This window comes from Schistocerca cancellata, chromosome 1 (genome assembly GCF_023864275.1).
Source record: "Schistocerca cancellata isolate TAMUIC-IGC-003103 chromosome 1, iqSchCanc2.1, whole genome shotgun sequence".
NCBI lineage: Eukaryota > Metazoa > Arthropoda > Insecta > Orthoptera > Acrididae > Schistocerca > Schistocerca cancellata.
Window position 1 is genome coordinate 78,842,326 of NC_064626.1, and position 15,270 is coordinate 78,857,595.

General features: G+C 40.2%; 1 protein-coding gene across 16 annotated transcripts in view; it reads left to right on the plus strand.

The window, feature by feature from the left end:
- Window positions 1-15,270, plus strand: part of LOC126165466 (uncharacterized) — a 229,270-nt gene that overhangs the window by 192,934 nt on the left and 21,066 nt on the right. For all 16 annotated transcript variants that reach the window (XM_049920319.1, XM_049920321.1, XM_049920326.1 and 13 more), the window contains 2 exons: window positions 2,498-2,647; window positions 8,086-8,246. In XM_049920319.1, coding sequence (XP_049776276.1) covers window positions 2,498-2,647; window positions 8,086-8,168 — 233 coding nt within the window. In that variant the 3' untranslated portion in view covers window positions 8,169-8,246. The remainder of the gene's footprint in view (window positions 1-2,497; window positions 2,648-8,085; window positions 8,247-15,270) is intronic.

Sequence of the window (15,270 nt, forward strand, 5' to 3'; positions counted from 1 at the left end):
AACAGAACCTGTTTACCAGGGACATGTTCGGTCTCTAACTGATCTGAAGGCCAGTATATAGGAATATGCTGCTCAGATTCCTCTCTGACTGCTGCAATCAACTGTTGAACATGTTATTTTACAGATGCAGCATCTCGTCAGTGTCTCTGTGCTCATATTTCTCATATTGAACAAATTGTGTAAGCAACAGTGAGTAATAAAATACCAATATTATGCCTTTCTCACTTATTTTCTGCCCACTTCCTGTTCCTAATCCATTTCATGTGGGAACATATGGGAACGTATCTGTATGTCTTTCTTGCATTCACAGTGCCAGATTTGCACCTGGTGGCCAAAATTTTCCCATTGTAAATTGGTTTTGCCGTAACGCATTACAGTATATACCAAGTTCCACTGCCATATGATAATTACACCCCACACTGGACCTCTGTGAGTAGCTGCATTTTAATTATAACCACCCAGTATTTACGCAAGTTAAACTTGTAAATGTGAAGGTTCTATCTCAAGTGCTTTGCCTTTAATATGATAAATTAAATTTGAGTATCACAATTAAATTTCCTGGTTGGAAGACAAACAGTGGATATAGTTGAGAGAAAACATCTGCATTGCTTTACTGAGTATGATGCCTTTTATATACTGGTGTTTGAAGTTCAGCAGCAGTGTTTTCATTATTAGTGTCTGATTCAATCGAAGATACATTTACTTTCAAGCTTAAGATGCATAGGAGATCCATTGTTTGAAAAACAGTGATTCAAGTATGACCTATATGCAAGGATGTGTAACGCAGTAGATACTGCACTTAAATCCAGCAGAGGAATCGGGCATAAAAGCAATACAGACTTCTAAAAAATTACAGTAACATAAAGTTCAAAATAGCAAAGCAGGAATGGCTAGATGAGAAATGTATGGATATACAAGCATGCATAACTATGAAAAAAAATATTCTGCCTATAGGAAAATTAGAGGCACCTTTGGAGAAAAGTGATCCAACTGTGTGAATATCAAGAGCTCACATGGCAACTGGTATTCGGCAAAGAAATGATATCTGAAAGGTGTAAGGAGCATGTAGAAGGGCTCAAAAAGATAAATTAAATTGAAGGCAGTATTATAGAAAGGAAGGAGGAAATAGATGAAGATAGGGTTTGGAGATACAATAGTGTGAGAAAACTTTGAAAGAGAATTGACGGACCTAAGCAGGAGCGAGACCCCTGGAGTAGACAACTTCCCTCAACATTATTGAGACCCTTGGAAGACCCAGATGAATAATTCCATCTGGTCTACAAGACATATGAGGCAGGTGAAATGCCCTTGGACGTCAAGAAAATTTAACAATTCCAAATCCAAAGAAGGTGCTGACAGGTGTGTGTGTTACCAAAACATCAGTTTAATAAGTTATGCTTGTAAAATACTGAAATTTACAGAAGAATGGAAAAACTGGTAGAAGCTGAGCTCAGGAAAGATCAGTTTGGGTTCCGGAAAACTATAGGAACACGTGAGTCAACATGAGTTATCGTAGAATGTAGGTTAAAGAAAGGCAAACCTATGCCTATAGCATTTTTAAATTTAGAGAAAACTTTTGATTGTGTTGAATGGAATACACTCTTTGAAATTCTGAAGACAACCGGGATAAGACACAGGGAGTGAAATGTTATCTATAACTTGTACAGAAACCAGATCATAATTATAAGAGTCAAAAGACATTAAAGAGAAGCAGTAGTTGAGAAGGGAGTGAAACACAGTTGTATCTTATCTTTGATGTTATTCAGTCTATGCAAATGGAATGTGTTGTACCTTGAGAAGAGATTATAAGAAAAATATTAACAAAAATAAAACAGCTATAATGGAATGGAATGGAGTTGAATTAAATTAGATGAAGCTGAACTAATTAGATTAGGAAATCGGGCACTAAAATTAGTTGATGTATTTTGCCATTTGGGCAGCAAGTAACTGTTAATGGCCAAAGCAGAAAGGATATAAGATGGATGCTCGGTCTGGTATGAAAAGCAAATCTGGAAAAGAGAAATTTGTTAGCAACTAATATAAATTTAGGTGTTCAGAAGTTATATATATAATATATGTTTGAAATTTTGCCGTGCATGAAAGTGAAAATGGACGATGAGCAGTTCAGACAAGAAGAGAAAAGCTTTTGTAATGTGGTGCCACAGAAGAAAGCTGAAGATTAGATCAGCAGAACAAATAACTAATGGGGAGGTTTTGAATCACATTGGGGGAAAAAAATGTGGCACAACTTGGCAAAAAGAAGGCATAAAGGAATCATCAGTTTGCTTATGGAGGAAAGTGCAGGGAGTAAAAAGTTGTAGACGGAGATCAAGGCTTGTCTTTAGGAACTAGGTTCAGATGGATGCAGGTTGCAGTAGCTGTCAGGGTTGAAGAGGAAGATATAGTAGTGTAATAACAAGAGCAGCAGCTGTTACACAGTATTTGTTTAGTTTCATTTGGTACGATTTGTTTTTACTAAAAGCATGCTTCTTCACAGGTCACAGAAATGGATGTGAAGATAAGGTATTGCACTCAGTGCCACGAGACTGCATACATAATGGACTGGATGGACCAAATTCCAGTTTGAAAAATGATACAGTTGCAAATAGTTCTCACTCACAACACTCTAAACTGTTAATGTCTCAAGGTAATAACTTTCACTTTAAACTTTAAAAAAATTGTGTCTAATAATAAGTATCTTTGATTCATGACACTTAGAAATGAGGAAGCCTGGTATTTACACTCTGTAAATGTGTAAATGCGAAGTTTCCATTCAAGTGCCCTTCTGCAATAAACTTGTGTATCAGAATTAAATTCCTGTAATATACACTCCTGGAAATGGAAAAAAGAACACATTGACACCGGTGTGTCAGACCCACCATACTTGCTCTGGACACTGCGAGAGGGCTGTACAAGCAATGATCACACGCACGGCACAGCGGACACACCAGGAACCGCGGTGTTGGCCGTCGAATGGCGCTAGCTGCGCAGCATTTGTGCACCGCCGCCGTCAGTGTCAGCCAGTTTGCCGTGGCATACGGAGCTCCATCGCAGTCTTTAACATTGGTAGCATGCCGCGACAGCGTGGACGTGAACCGTATGTGCAGTTGACGGACTTTGAGTGAGGGCGTATAGTGGGCATGCGGGAGGCCGGGTGGACGTACCGCCGAATTGCTCAACACGTGGGGCGTGAGGTCTCCACAGTACATCGATGTTGTCGCCAGTGGTCGGCAGAAGGTGCACGTGCCCGTCGACCTGGGACCGGACCGCAGCGACGCACGGATGCACGCCAAGACCGTAGGATCCTACACAGTGCCGTAGGGGACCGCACCGCCATTTCCCAGCAAATTAGGGACACTGTTGCTCCTGGGGTATTGGCGAGGACCATTCGCAACCGTCTCCATGAAGCTGGGCTACGGTCCCGCACACCGTTAGGCCGTCTTCCGCTCACGCCCCAACATCGTGCAGCCCGCCTCCAGTGGTGTCGCGACAAGCGTGAATGGAGGGACGAATGGAGACGTGTCGTCTTCAGCGATGAGAGTCGCTTCTGCCTTGATGCCAATGATGGTCGTATGCGTGTTTGGCGCCATGCAGGTGAGCGCCACAATCAGGACTGCATACGACCGAGGCACACAGGGCCAACACCCGGCATCATGGTGTGGGGAGCGATCTCCTACACTGGCCGTACACCACTGGTGATCGTCGAGGGGACACTGAATAGTGCACGGTACATCCAAACCGTCATCGAACCCATCGTTCTACCATTCCTAGACCGGCAAGGGAACTTGCTGTTCCAACAGGACAATGCACGTCCGCATGTATCCCGTGCCACCCAACGTGCTCTAGAAGGTGTAAGTCAACTACCCTGGCCAGCAAGATCTCCGGATCTGTCCCCCATTGAGCATGTTTGGGGACTGGATGAAGCGTCGTCTCACGCGGTCTGCACGTCCAGCACGAACGCTGGTCCAACTGGGGCGCCAGGTGGAAATGGCATGGCAAGCCGTTCCACAGGACTACATCCAGCATCTCTACGATCGTCTCCATGGGAGAATAGCAGCCTGCATTGCTGCGAAAGGTGGATATACACTGTACTAGTGCCGACATTGTGCATGCTCTGTTGCCTGTGTCTATGTGCCTGTGGTTCTGTCAGTGTGATCATGTGATGTATCTGACCCCAGGAATGTGTCAATAAAGTTTGCCCTTCCTGGGACAATGAATTCACGGTGTTCTTATTTCAATTTCCAGGAGTGTACAAGGATGGTTTGATGGCTCTGGTAAATTTCCATGAAAGAATGGAACATTTTTGTTGCACCTTCGTGGTTCGTAAGCTTGATTATTCCAAGGATCATATAAAGGATTTCAACAATTTACAGCATAGAATTCATTGTTGACAGCCATCTGAATTGGTCAATGTGTCAACTGCAAATGAAAATGGAGAAAACAAAGTTTCGTACTATTATTAAACCTTTTTGTGTCAATGACTGGACTGCCACACAAGTCAAGACAGAATTGGATGAAGTTCATGTGGACTCAGTATCATCATTGAAGACCATTTGTTCCTCAGTGTCTGCTTTCAATATTTAATATATTTACTTTCAATCTCAGAGCTGCTTCCCTTACCTAAAATTTTGAGAACTTTAAGTGCACTGCAACGAAATCCTGTTAATTGACTTCATACATCATAATGGTTGGATTAAGCTAAGCAGCATTCAGGTCTTGTACACTGAACAAATATAGATAGCCTGCAGTTGAAGGCTCACATTTGATCACTTCTCTCACTTAAAGACTGCTATTTATCTTACACATCCTTTCACAGAAAGAAAAACAACTTCCTTCCACTGAATCTTCCTTTTAAAATACTATGATCACCAACTCTCCAGCATGAAAAGTTACGTCCATTTGCATTCTTTTAAATCTTTTCCCAAGTGTACCTCTTTCAGACATCCAACTGTATAATTTTTCTTTCTTTGACAATTGAAATTTTGCAGTTTCAGTTCTTCACTGACTTATCTCCTTTGCAAATCTACAATTTCACTCTCCTGCCCAAATTACATATTTCCTGACTTGTTACTTGGAGGTGTTCCATTGGATGTTGCATGGTTTAATGCAGTTTCTTTATTACTTCTATGTATTCTTGGCTGTGATCTTATGAAAGACTTGCCAGACTCCTCCTCCAACTGTAGTGTTATTGCTATTAAGAAATGCATTACCACAATTCTAACTTCTTATAAATAAGATATTAATAAACCATATACTGACATTAAACAAGTACAACATTAAACTAATCACATCAATAGCTTCTTACAGTCATAATTCTGGATTCTCAACACAGAATGAATATTAAAAGGACATATCATTTATCTCTTTGTACCACATAGTAACTGATGTCACAATTATTTATGTACCTTTTTTTGGACTTCTGTGCCCCGTCAAAGTAGGATAGTGATCCCAGAAACTTCTGTATTTGTGTCCAAACAGTACTTAATTTCGTGAAGTTACTGCAATTGCCATCCCATCCTGAAGACATGGCTCTTCTCTCAGTATGTCTCATCACAAATAAAAAATAAAAAAAAAAAAATTCTGAACAATATCTGTACTGTTACCTGCGATACCTTATTTTGCAGTTTCCATTTACAAGTATTATTCATTGACAAGAAGACATAGGTATACACATCACTCCTCTTAAATGGTATTTATCACAACTTTTACTTTGATTACCTAATCTCCTCTAGCACAACATGATAACTAGTTAGCCAATAAAATTGAATCAAAGTAGGTACTTTTAAAGTAGGTGGGGGCAAGCATTGCATGGCTACTTTCTGTCCTTTTACTTTAGAAAGAAAATAGTAAAATGAGACTGTTCAATTTTACTGACAATGGTAGCATGTTCTCTCTAACTGTTTCACCAAATTTATTTCTGATACAATTTGTTTCTAATCCCACTTCACTTGTTAATTACAGCAAATGTGCTGTTGAAACAATGTTACAGTGTATGGAAATACACATATGTTGTAAATGATCACGGAACCTGTATGCTTGTATCCACACTACATTGATGTTTCAAACTCAGCAACATTTTTTCTTCACCTGCATCTACAACATTCTTCAGTTTATTTACTTTCAAGCAGGCAAGATCCAGTGTTCATTAAACAATTATTCAAAAGCACAAATGTCTGCATTAAAATATTATTTTTAAATATTAACTGATTCTTTTCACTTAAGAAGTATTTAATTTCCCCACAGACAAAATTTGCAAATTGAGTTATGGCAATCTCTGGAAGGTGGGAAGAAGGAATTGACAGTCCATCTCAAAGTGCAGAGAGCATTATAAATATGTATTATGAACAAGGGTAGACAAAGATGGGAGGCATCAGTGAGAGTAGTAGCTAAAATTAAACGAGGCTGCAGGATTCAGTGGTATCCCTGTCTTATTCTGAACCAAATTTGTAGTTGAGTCAACTTCGATTTTAACCTTTACATAAGGTACTGTAGATTCCTTGAATAAAAACCTGCGCCAAGAGATTAGAAAAAAATGGACACATTCTTCTACAAGAATGGTAACAGGAGTGATTTACAAAACTAATGTCCAGTTTCAGTGGCATCTCACTTGTAGAATCCTAGAATGTCTCTGAACTGAAGCATAATGATGTGTCTCAAACAGGGTGATCGACATCCTAAAGCCATGGATCAAGGTAATCAGGTGGGTACAGTATTTCTTGACTTCTGGAAAGGCATTTAACTCAGTACTTCACCTACATTTATTAACTTAAGTATGAACATATGAGGTTTCAAATGAAATTTGTGACTAGACTGAGGATTTCCTAGCTTTTTGCAGACAGTGCCATTGTCTACAAGAAGTACAATGTAAAACAAAAACTGCACAAATAATTGGGCAAAACTTGATAATATTTCAAAGTGGTATGAAGATTGGCTTCTTGCTTCAAATGTTCTAAAATTTAAAATTCTGCAGTTGGCAAAATGCAGCAAGTCACCATTGTAACCAGCCAACTCATATAAATACCTGAGTGTAACAATTTGCAGTGATATGAAGCGGATTTATCTTGTAGGCTGTGTCATGGGTGAGGCAGTTGTCATAGTTCAGTTTATTGGTAGTGTACTGGTCAGGTACTGTGAATCTACAAAGAGGACTCCTTACAAATCACTTGTGCATCCCACCCTTAAAATATTGCTCAAGTGTGTGGGATCTACACCAAATAGGACTCACAGGGGAAATTGAATGATACAAAGAAGGGCTTCACGAATAGTGGCAAGTCTGTTTGACTCGCAGGATTGTGTCACAGAAATGCTAAAAACCGTGAATTGTCAGATGCTCAAAGATATTAACTACCTCATGAAAGTTTATTTACAGAGTTTCAAGTACGAATATTAATTGAATGTTCTGGATATATTTTTCATCCCCATATATATCACTCATACAGCAGTCATGAAGACAATTTTATGCTAATTACAGCATCTGCTGACACTTTTAAAGTCATTCTTTCCACACTCCATGCATGAATGGAACAAGAAGAAACCCTAAAATGTGGTATAGTGCTAAGTACCTGAACCCACACACTTCACAGTTGTTTGCATCTTATGTATGTAGATGTAGAATTTACTGTAAATAAGACACGTTAAGTTGCGGAAAGGCACAATTAAAATGGTTGGTAGCAATCCGTGTTTTCCACATTGTTTATATTCCCACCTGGAGTTTCCATTGTTAGATGTCGAATTTGGTAGGTACTACATTGGTAACCACTTTACCAGCTTCAATATAGAGATGATAAGTGCAGAGTGAGAAGTAACAAAGACTTCCCTCCCATCAGCATACAAAACACAGGACATTAAATCATGGTGTACTGTGATTGTGATGCTCCAAACACTGCATTCCAGTGGGCCTTCATGCCACAAGAGATAAGCATGTGTCATTGAATACATACTCCCTCTGTCCCTCCTTCCTTCTTGCCACCCGACAATTCCTTCATGATTTCCTTCTGAAATTTTTATTCATTTATTTTATTTTTTAACATGAATTCAGGTTAAATTTACTGTTGAAAATAAAATTCATATTTCTACCATTTTCAGATTATACATACTATCGAAAAAGAACTAAGAAGAAACCTTGGCCGTATATTATAGTGGAAAGTGACACCGATGAAGATGAATAATAATTCAACAAAATTTATGGTGATATTCAACTGCTGCTGCCATTGAAGAATTGTTATTTCCATCCAGTAATACAAAAGGCTAGTGAGAAGGCCATGTTACATTTTCTAATTAAATTTAGAATTATCTACATCATTTTCACAGTGACTTTATTTCAATGCATTCTGTACGCTGAACTCTGGGATTGTGATTACATAGTGGATAATTTGTGTGAGGCCTGCAACCAATTACTTTTTAATGTTTTTTTGAAGTTGCTATTCACCATGTAGCAGAGATAGGCACAGCAAAAATACTTTCACAATTAAAGCTTTCGGCCATTAAGGCCTTCGTCACACACACACACACACACACACACACACACACACACACACACATGACTGCAGTCTCAGGCAACTGAAACCACACTGGTTTCAGTTGCTTGAGACTGCAGTCCTGTGTGTGACGATTATGTTGTCAAGATAATTAAAATAAGAAGGCACTGTGGACATTACTTGTTCGAGAAATTTTTGAAACAACGCAGGCATGGAAGTACTTCCGAAAGGTAGGTGTTGATATTGAAACAAGCCGAAATGAGAATTCACAACAAAAACTTTCTTTATCTCTCTTCCAGTGGTAATTGAAGATAGGCTTCCGCAAGGTCAGTTTTTGAGAAGAACTGTCCTCCTGTTAGGCAATCCAAAATTTCCTCTATACATGGGAGCGGGTAGGAATCAATGACTGACTGTGAATTTACCATGTGTTTGAAATCCACACAAAGAGGGGCCCATTTGGCTTAAGAATGAAACCACGTTGTCGTGTAATACATGCGCCACAAAGCATGTGCAGCAAAATTTGGATTGCGAATTAGCTTTCAGTGTAATGTGAGCATGAAAATCTTTTGGATATTCTAGAGTACTATTGGACAAATTTTGATAATTGTCACAACTTGGGAAACTTTTGTGTCAGTGGCATGCATATTGTCCTGTATGTCTCTTTCGAAGGAATCAATCACATCCGTCCTGAAAATAATTGGACTCATGCATGAGCGGACTACAATGAAAGGGACTTTCTTAGTCATGTGTTTGTATTTTGCAGGTAAGCGACACATTCCAAGCACTGAAATGTTGTCAGTGAGATGTAGACTTTATGTTTGCAAAGGTGGTTGGCCTTGGCCCCCCCCCCCCCCCCCCCCCGCCCCCTCCCCCATATGTCTTTGTAAGCAATGTGACAGAAGCTCCAGTATCCAGTTAAAAAGGTGCTGGCTGGTTACAAATTTGCAAAGTAATCCACAGTTTCTGGTGTGTTCTCTGAATACAGATGGAAAACAGTTCTCTGTTTCCACTTGTGCACTAGAGCACTTTCTTGATGTTCAAGATTGGGAGGGCCTTTTGGAAGCGTGTGTGTTTTCTGCATCTTCACTTGTCTGATTTTTGAGCAGGATGAGGCACAGAATCTGAATAAGAAATGACATTGATTACCATCCATTCCTGCTTTGCATTATTCCTGTGTGAAAGAGAGGCAGACTGGTTTTGTATATCCCGTGCAATGACAAAAATTGTATATCCAACTGTCTGAAGAAGCTTTGTGTGGAGCTGGGGCAGTGCAATTAGCATTGTGCCAGCATGGTGAATGTTGTATGTAGTTTGTCTGGCCTTGTTTATGCGATACTGACTGGCGAGTGCTAGGGTCGGAGCTGTAGCTCAGGCACAGTTTGTTTGTCTCAAAGTGAAGTGATAACTTGTAGACAGAAATCTTGCTCAGCTAAATCTTGAACTTGACGTGCATCAATAAATTTAAGCACTTCATTGAGGCTGGGGTTGCAATGCTTTAGAATTTCGGTCTCCAATCTCTGATCTGATACATTCTGAATAATAGCATTGTGAAGCATTTCATCCTGATAAGTTGCGCCACAGACACCACTGAATTTAAAGTCAGTATATGCCCTGCAATTGCGTAATCCATTCTTTTTAGGACTGTCACTAAGATGCTGCTTGCATAAAAATTTATACCACGTAGTGGTAGTATGTGTTTGACTCCCAAAAAATTAGTCTAGTTTTGCAATTATGACCTTGTAGGGCTGGTTTGGGGCTCAGTAAAAATAATATATAACTTTTTTGCTGAAGTTGCAATGTCAGTTTCTAACAGTAGATTTGAATGTAGAGGTATATAATCATACAAAAGATTTATAAATCTGTCACTCTTCAGTATATTGTCTGCTCAGAAGATGTTAAGCATGACCACTATGAAAGTTTGTAAATGTTTTTCAAATGGCAAACGCACAAAATTTGACCAATGTATGAATGTTCGAACTTAGATGTACCTGCTGCTGTAGCTCCAGAGAGGGATGCTTGTATCTCATTGACAGCAGCATAATCGTTCGTGGTAGCACCCTCTAGCTGCTGTGGTGGCTGCAGGACATGCAGCTGTGTCAATGTAATTGGCGGCGCGCGTAAGTGAAGGCGCGCCATCCTGATATTAGTCAATGCCACAGCTCTCTTTGGAATTGTGAGCATGATGTTTTCCCAAAAGTCTGATGGTATGTTACCAGTCTCATATATTCTACACACCAACATGAATACCCATTTTGTTGTCACATCTCCCCAGTGGTTTTAGAATTTCTGCGTTACTTGATCTTGAGTCATCCAAAGCTCTTTTAAATTCCGACTCTAATACTGGATCCCCTATCTCTTGCCTGTCTACTCCTGTTTTTCTAGACAAGTTCTCCCCCTTACAGAGGCCTTTGGTTTACTCTTTGCACCTATCTAACCACTCCTCTGAATTTAATAGTGGAATTCCCATGTTACCCTTGATGCTACTGCCCTTGCTTTTTAATTTCACTGAAACATTGTTTTTACCTTTTTCTGTATGTTGAGTCAGTTCGTTTGACAATCATTTCTTTTTTGGTTTGTTCAGATTTTGCCTTGGCTTATCTATAATTCCTATTTATTTCGTTCCTAAGTGACGTATTTCTGTATTCCTGAATTTCCCTGAACATTTTTGTACTCCCTTCTTTCATTCAACAACTGAAGAATTTCTTCTGTTACTCATGGTTTCTTCACAGGTACCTTCCTTGAACATATGTTGTTCTTTCCAATCTCTGTGTGATTGCTGTTTTTAGACATGTTTCTTCCTCTTCAGCTGAACTGTGTTCATTATCACCGTATTGTCTAGACCCTCAGAAAACTTCAAGCATACCTTTTCATTCCTTAGTACTTCTGTATCACATTTCTTTGTGCATTGATTCTTCCTGGCTAGTCTCTCAAACTTCAGCCTACTCTTCATCATTAATAAATTGTGATTGGAATTATATCTGCTCCTGGGTATACCTTACAGTCCAATTTCTGGTTTCGGAATCTCTGACTGACCATGATGTAATATAACTGGAATCTTCCTGTATCTCCTGGCCTTTTCCAAGTATACCTCCTTCTCTTGTGGTTCTTGAACAGACTGTTCACTATTGCTAGCTGAAATTCATTGGACAACTCAATTAGTCTTTCTTCTCTCTCATTCCTATTATGAAGCCTATATTCTCCCGTAACCCTTTCTTCTACTCCTTCCCCTACAACCACATTTCAGACTCCTGTGACTATTAGATTTTTACCTACTGAATTACCTGTTCAGTATCCTCATATACTTTCTCTCTCCCTTCATCTTCTGTTTGCGACATCAGCATGTATGCTGGAACTCTTTTTGTCTGTATTGGTTTGCTGTTGATTCTGATGAGAACAACCCTATCACTCAACTGTTCTTAGTAACTCATTCTCTATTCCACCTTTGTATTCATAACAAATCCTACTCCTGTTTTACAATTTTTTGCTGCTTTTGATATTGACCTATCCTCGTCTTACTAGAACTCCTTCCCTTCTTTCTATTTCTCTTCGATGACCCCCATTATATCTGGATTGAGCCTTAGCATTTTTCTTTTCAGAGTTTCTAGCTTCTGACATTCCACACTCCAATTCATAGAAGGTTACCCTTTTGTCAGTTGTTCAATCTTTTTCTCATGGTCATCTCCTCCTTGGTAGTCTCCTCACAGAGATCTGAATGGGGAACTAGTGCGGAATCTTTTACTAGTGGTGTCATCATCATGACACTTTTTCAGTTACAGGCCACAAGTCCTGTGGCTACATATTATGTGTCTGTAATGCATGGGTTCCCATTGTCTTCTACATCTTCATGGCATAGATCATTGCTGATTCATCTGCCTTTTGGTGACAGTTTCCCATCCCAAGGACAAGAGAGTGCTCTGAACCTCTGTCCGCTCCTCTGTTGTGTTTGATAAGGCCATTAGCAGACCGTGGGTGACTTCTTATGACGGAAATCTTCAGCCACCATTGCTGATCATTTTTATTCAAAATTTAAGCGGTGGTGAAGTTCCAACCCAGGGACCCGGACATTTTCATTACTACTCAGAGATGCTAACTATAAACCATGGGTAAATATTTCACCCATACAGGCCCCAAATATTGGTTCTGACACCTTGGTATTGATGTCAGTGGAGAGGGTAGCAACACAACTCAGTAATAATCTTTACCTTTGTAAATACCACATTCAAATCAAACCAATTCCATGGATTAAAGTACCCTAATCTCTCATAGAGAACTCTTCTAAACCAAACCACATTACTTATCATATCCAATAAAATTTTTAAAACATAGAGATTCCTGTAGAAGGAGTATGTGACACACTACAAAACTTACAGAGCTATACTGGGATACTGCCTTGTGTAGCTGTTACAGAGAACACCACATCATTGTTATGAGGCCAGTATGCTTATCAAACACCGTTAGCATTGACAAATTAGGACTGAACTAGAGGAGTTACATGTTTTGGCATTCTATTATCAGTTGCCTATCTTTTCGATCCTGAAGGATAGCACTCAAAACTCAGACGCTTGTCTTGTTACTATGTCATCTTTAAATCAGCACATGGAGCAGATTAACAAACTCAGGTAAATCCATCTACTTTGCTACTTTGAAGAAATCTCAAAACACAACCAACTTATATAGTAGCCATCAAGATACGCCTCTTTCTGCAGAAAGATTATTGTTAAACAATCTTTTAATTTCACAGTTTAATTTCTTTCAGTTTTTCTCAGCGATAGCGCTCCTATTTACGTATTCTGTTGTAGGAAAGTTCTTGCAGAATGTAAATGCTATTTAATTTTATCCATATTTTGCAGCATCAAACATGACTATATTCAATAGACGGAAGGTATGAATTAAAAAATGTCTTCAGTCACAACTTTTCGTGTATTATTAAATACACAATGCATTTTTGACACTGTGGGTCCATCTTCAGGTTTAACTTGTCTTAATACATTTTATTTCCTGTCACAAAAAGGTTTAATGTTAGGTTATGAATTCCGTAAGTGGAACACAGAAAACATGTGCAAAACAGTAGAAAAGATAAACAATATGTGACTGTAGGCATTCCCGGCATAAACTGTCGAAGGTTTCTCGGGTCTCCAACTGGGTGGTAGTGTTGATAACTCGCAACGTTTCAGGAAGTGTCATACTACCTACCTTCTGGCGAAGTGTCGAGATTCGTGGAGAGTGGGCTATTTATACGCGCGGTCACCCCCCTCCATTAGACCTACGGTGGCTGCAGTGGACCGGCGGAGTGCGCGTGGTGGTGGTGGGAATAGCAATTGCCCCAGTGGCTGCGTTCGATTCTCGGTGTAAGCTCCCGATGGATTGCCACTATCACAGGGTTCCGTGCTGCGCTGAGTTGGTATCCCTCATCTCTGTTAACCAGATTGTTGTGAATCCTTATTTCTATGGATTCTTTGATAATGCTTTCCCAGAAGCCAGATGCTCAGCACAGTACTTTTATGTTTTCGAAGTTGAAGGTGTGTTCTTCATTTACACTGTGTTCTGCTACGGCTGATTTTTCTGTGTGACCTAGTCGCACACATCTGATATGTTCTTCACAGCGTGTAGATATACAGCGCTGTGTTTACCCAACGTATTGTTTACCGCATTCCTCCCGGTTATGAATTCCGTAAGTGGAACGCGGAAAACATGTGCAAAACAGTGGAAAAGATGAGCAATATGTGACTGTAGGCTTAAGGTTCAGTGTGTCTTTGGCAGAACCTAGGAGCTCCCTTGTCTTTGGTGGTGGTCAGATAACAGTTTTGATATTGTATTTGCCCAGAAGTTGTGCAGTTTTGGCCGAGAGCGGACCCACGTACGGAAGGAAAGCGAGTTGTTTGTCTTCTTCTTCTTCTTCATCATCTTCTTCTCCTTCTTCTTCTTCTTCTTCTTCTGAGGTTCTCACTACTTCCTTCTTCCTTTTAAGCACCCTGTTGATCCGCATTTCACTGTAGCCATTTTGGTGGAAGACTTCCCTCAAGTGTTTTGCCCCCATCCCCAGAATGATCCTGAAATGAGACATTACCAGCGGTGTGGAAGAAGCATTACAAGGGTTTCCAAAGGAGGAAGCAGAGGAAGTCAGACAGGAGACTTGCAGAATAATCAACAGATCTCAATTGCCTAAAAATAACATATCTGTGGAAGAACGAGGAGCTCTCCGGTCCCTTAGAGATGACTGTGATATAATGATCCTACCAGCAGACAAAGGGAACGCTACAGTGCTATTAAGCACTGCCGAGTACCGGCAGATAATAAACGTGCTGTTACAAGACGAGGCCTACGAGAGGCTGAAGAAAGATCCAACCCTGACGATGAGTAAAAAGACGATAGCTCTGCTGAAGAAATCTGACTTACCTGAGCCGATGAATAAGCAGCTGTACCCCAGAGTGGCAGCAATACCACACCTCTATGGACTCCCCAAGATCTGTAAGGAAGGAGTACCTCTGAGACAGATTGTGGACTCCATCAACTCTCACAGTTACGGTCTTGCTAAATACCTAACGACACTGCTCTAACCCCTCATGGGACACTGCAGCCACCGTGTGAGAAACTCGGCCAAATTATAAAAATACTCATCGACATGCGACTACAAAGGGAGGACCTACTCGTGAGCTTCGACACGATGTTGCCTTTGACGAAAGTGCCCCTTCGAGACTCCTTGGCACTTTTAGCCCAGCACTTTGAACCACAAACAGTCAGCCTCTTCGAACACACAGTAACAACCAGCTACTTTCCGTGCAATGGGGAATTC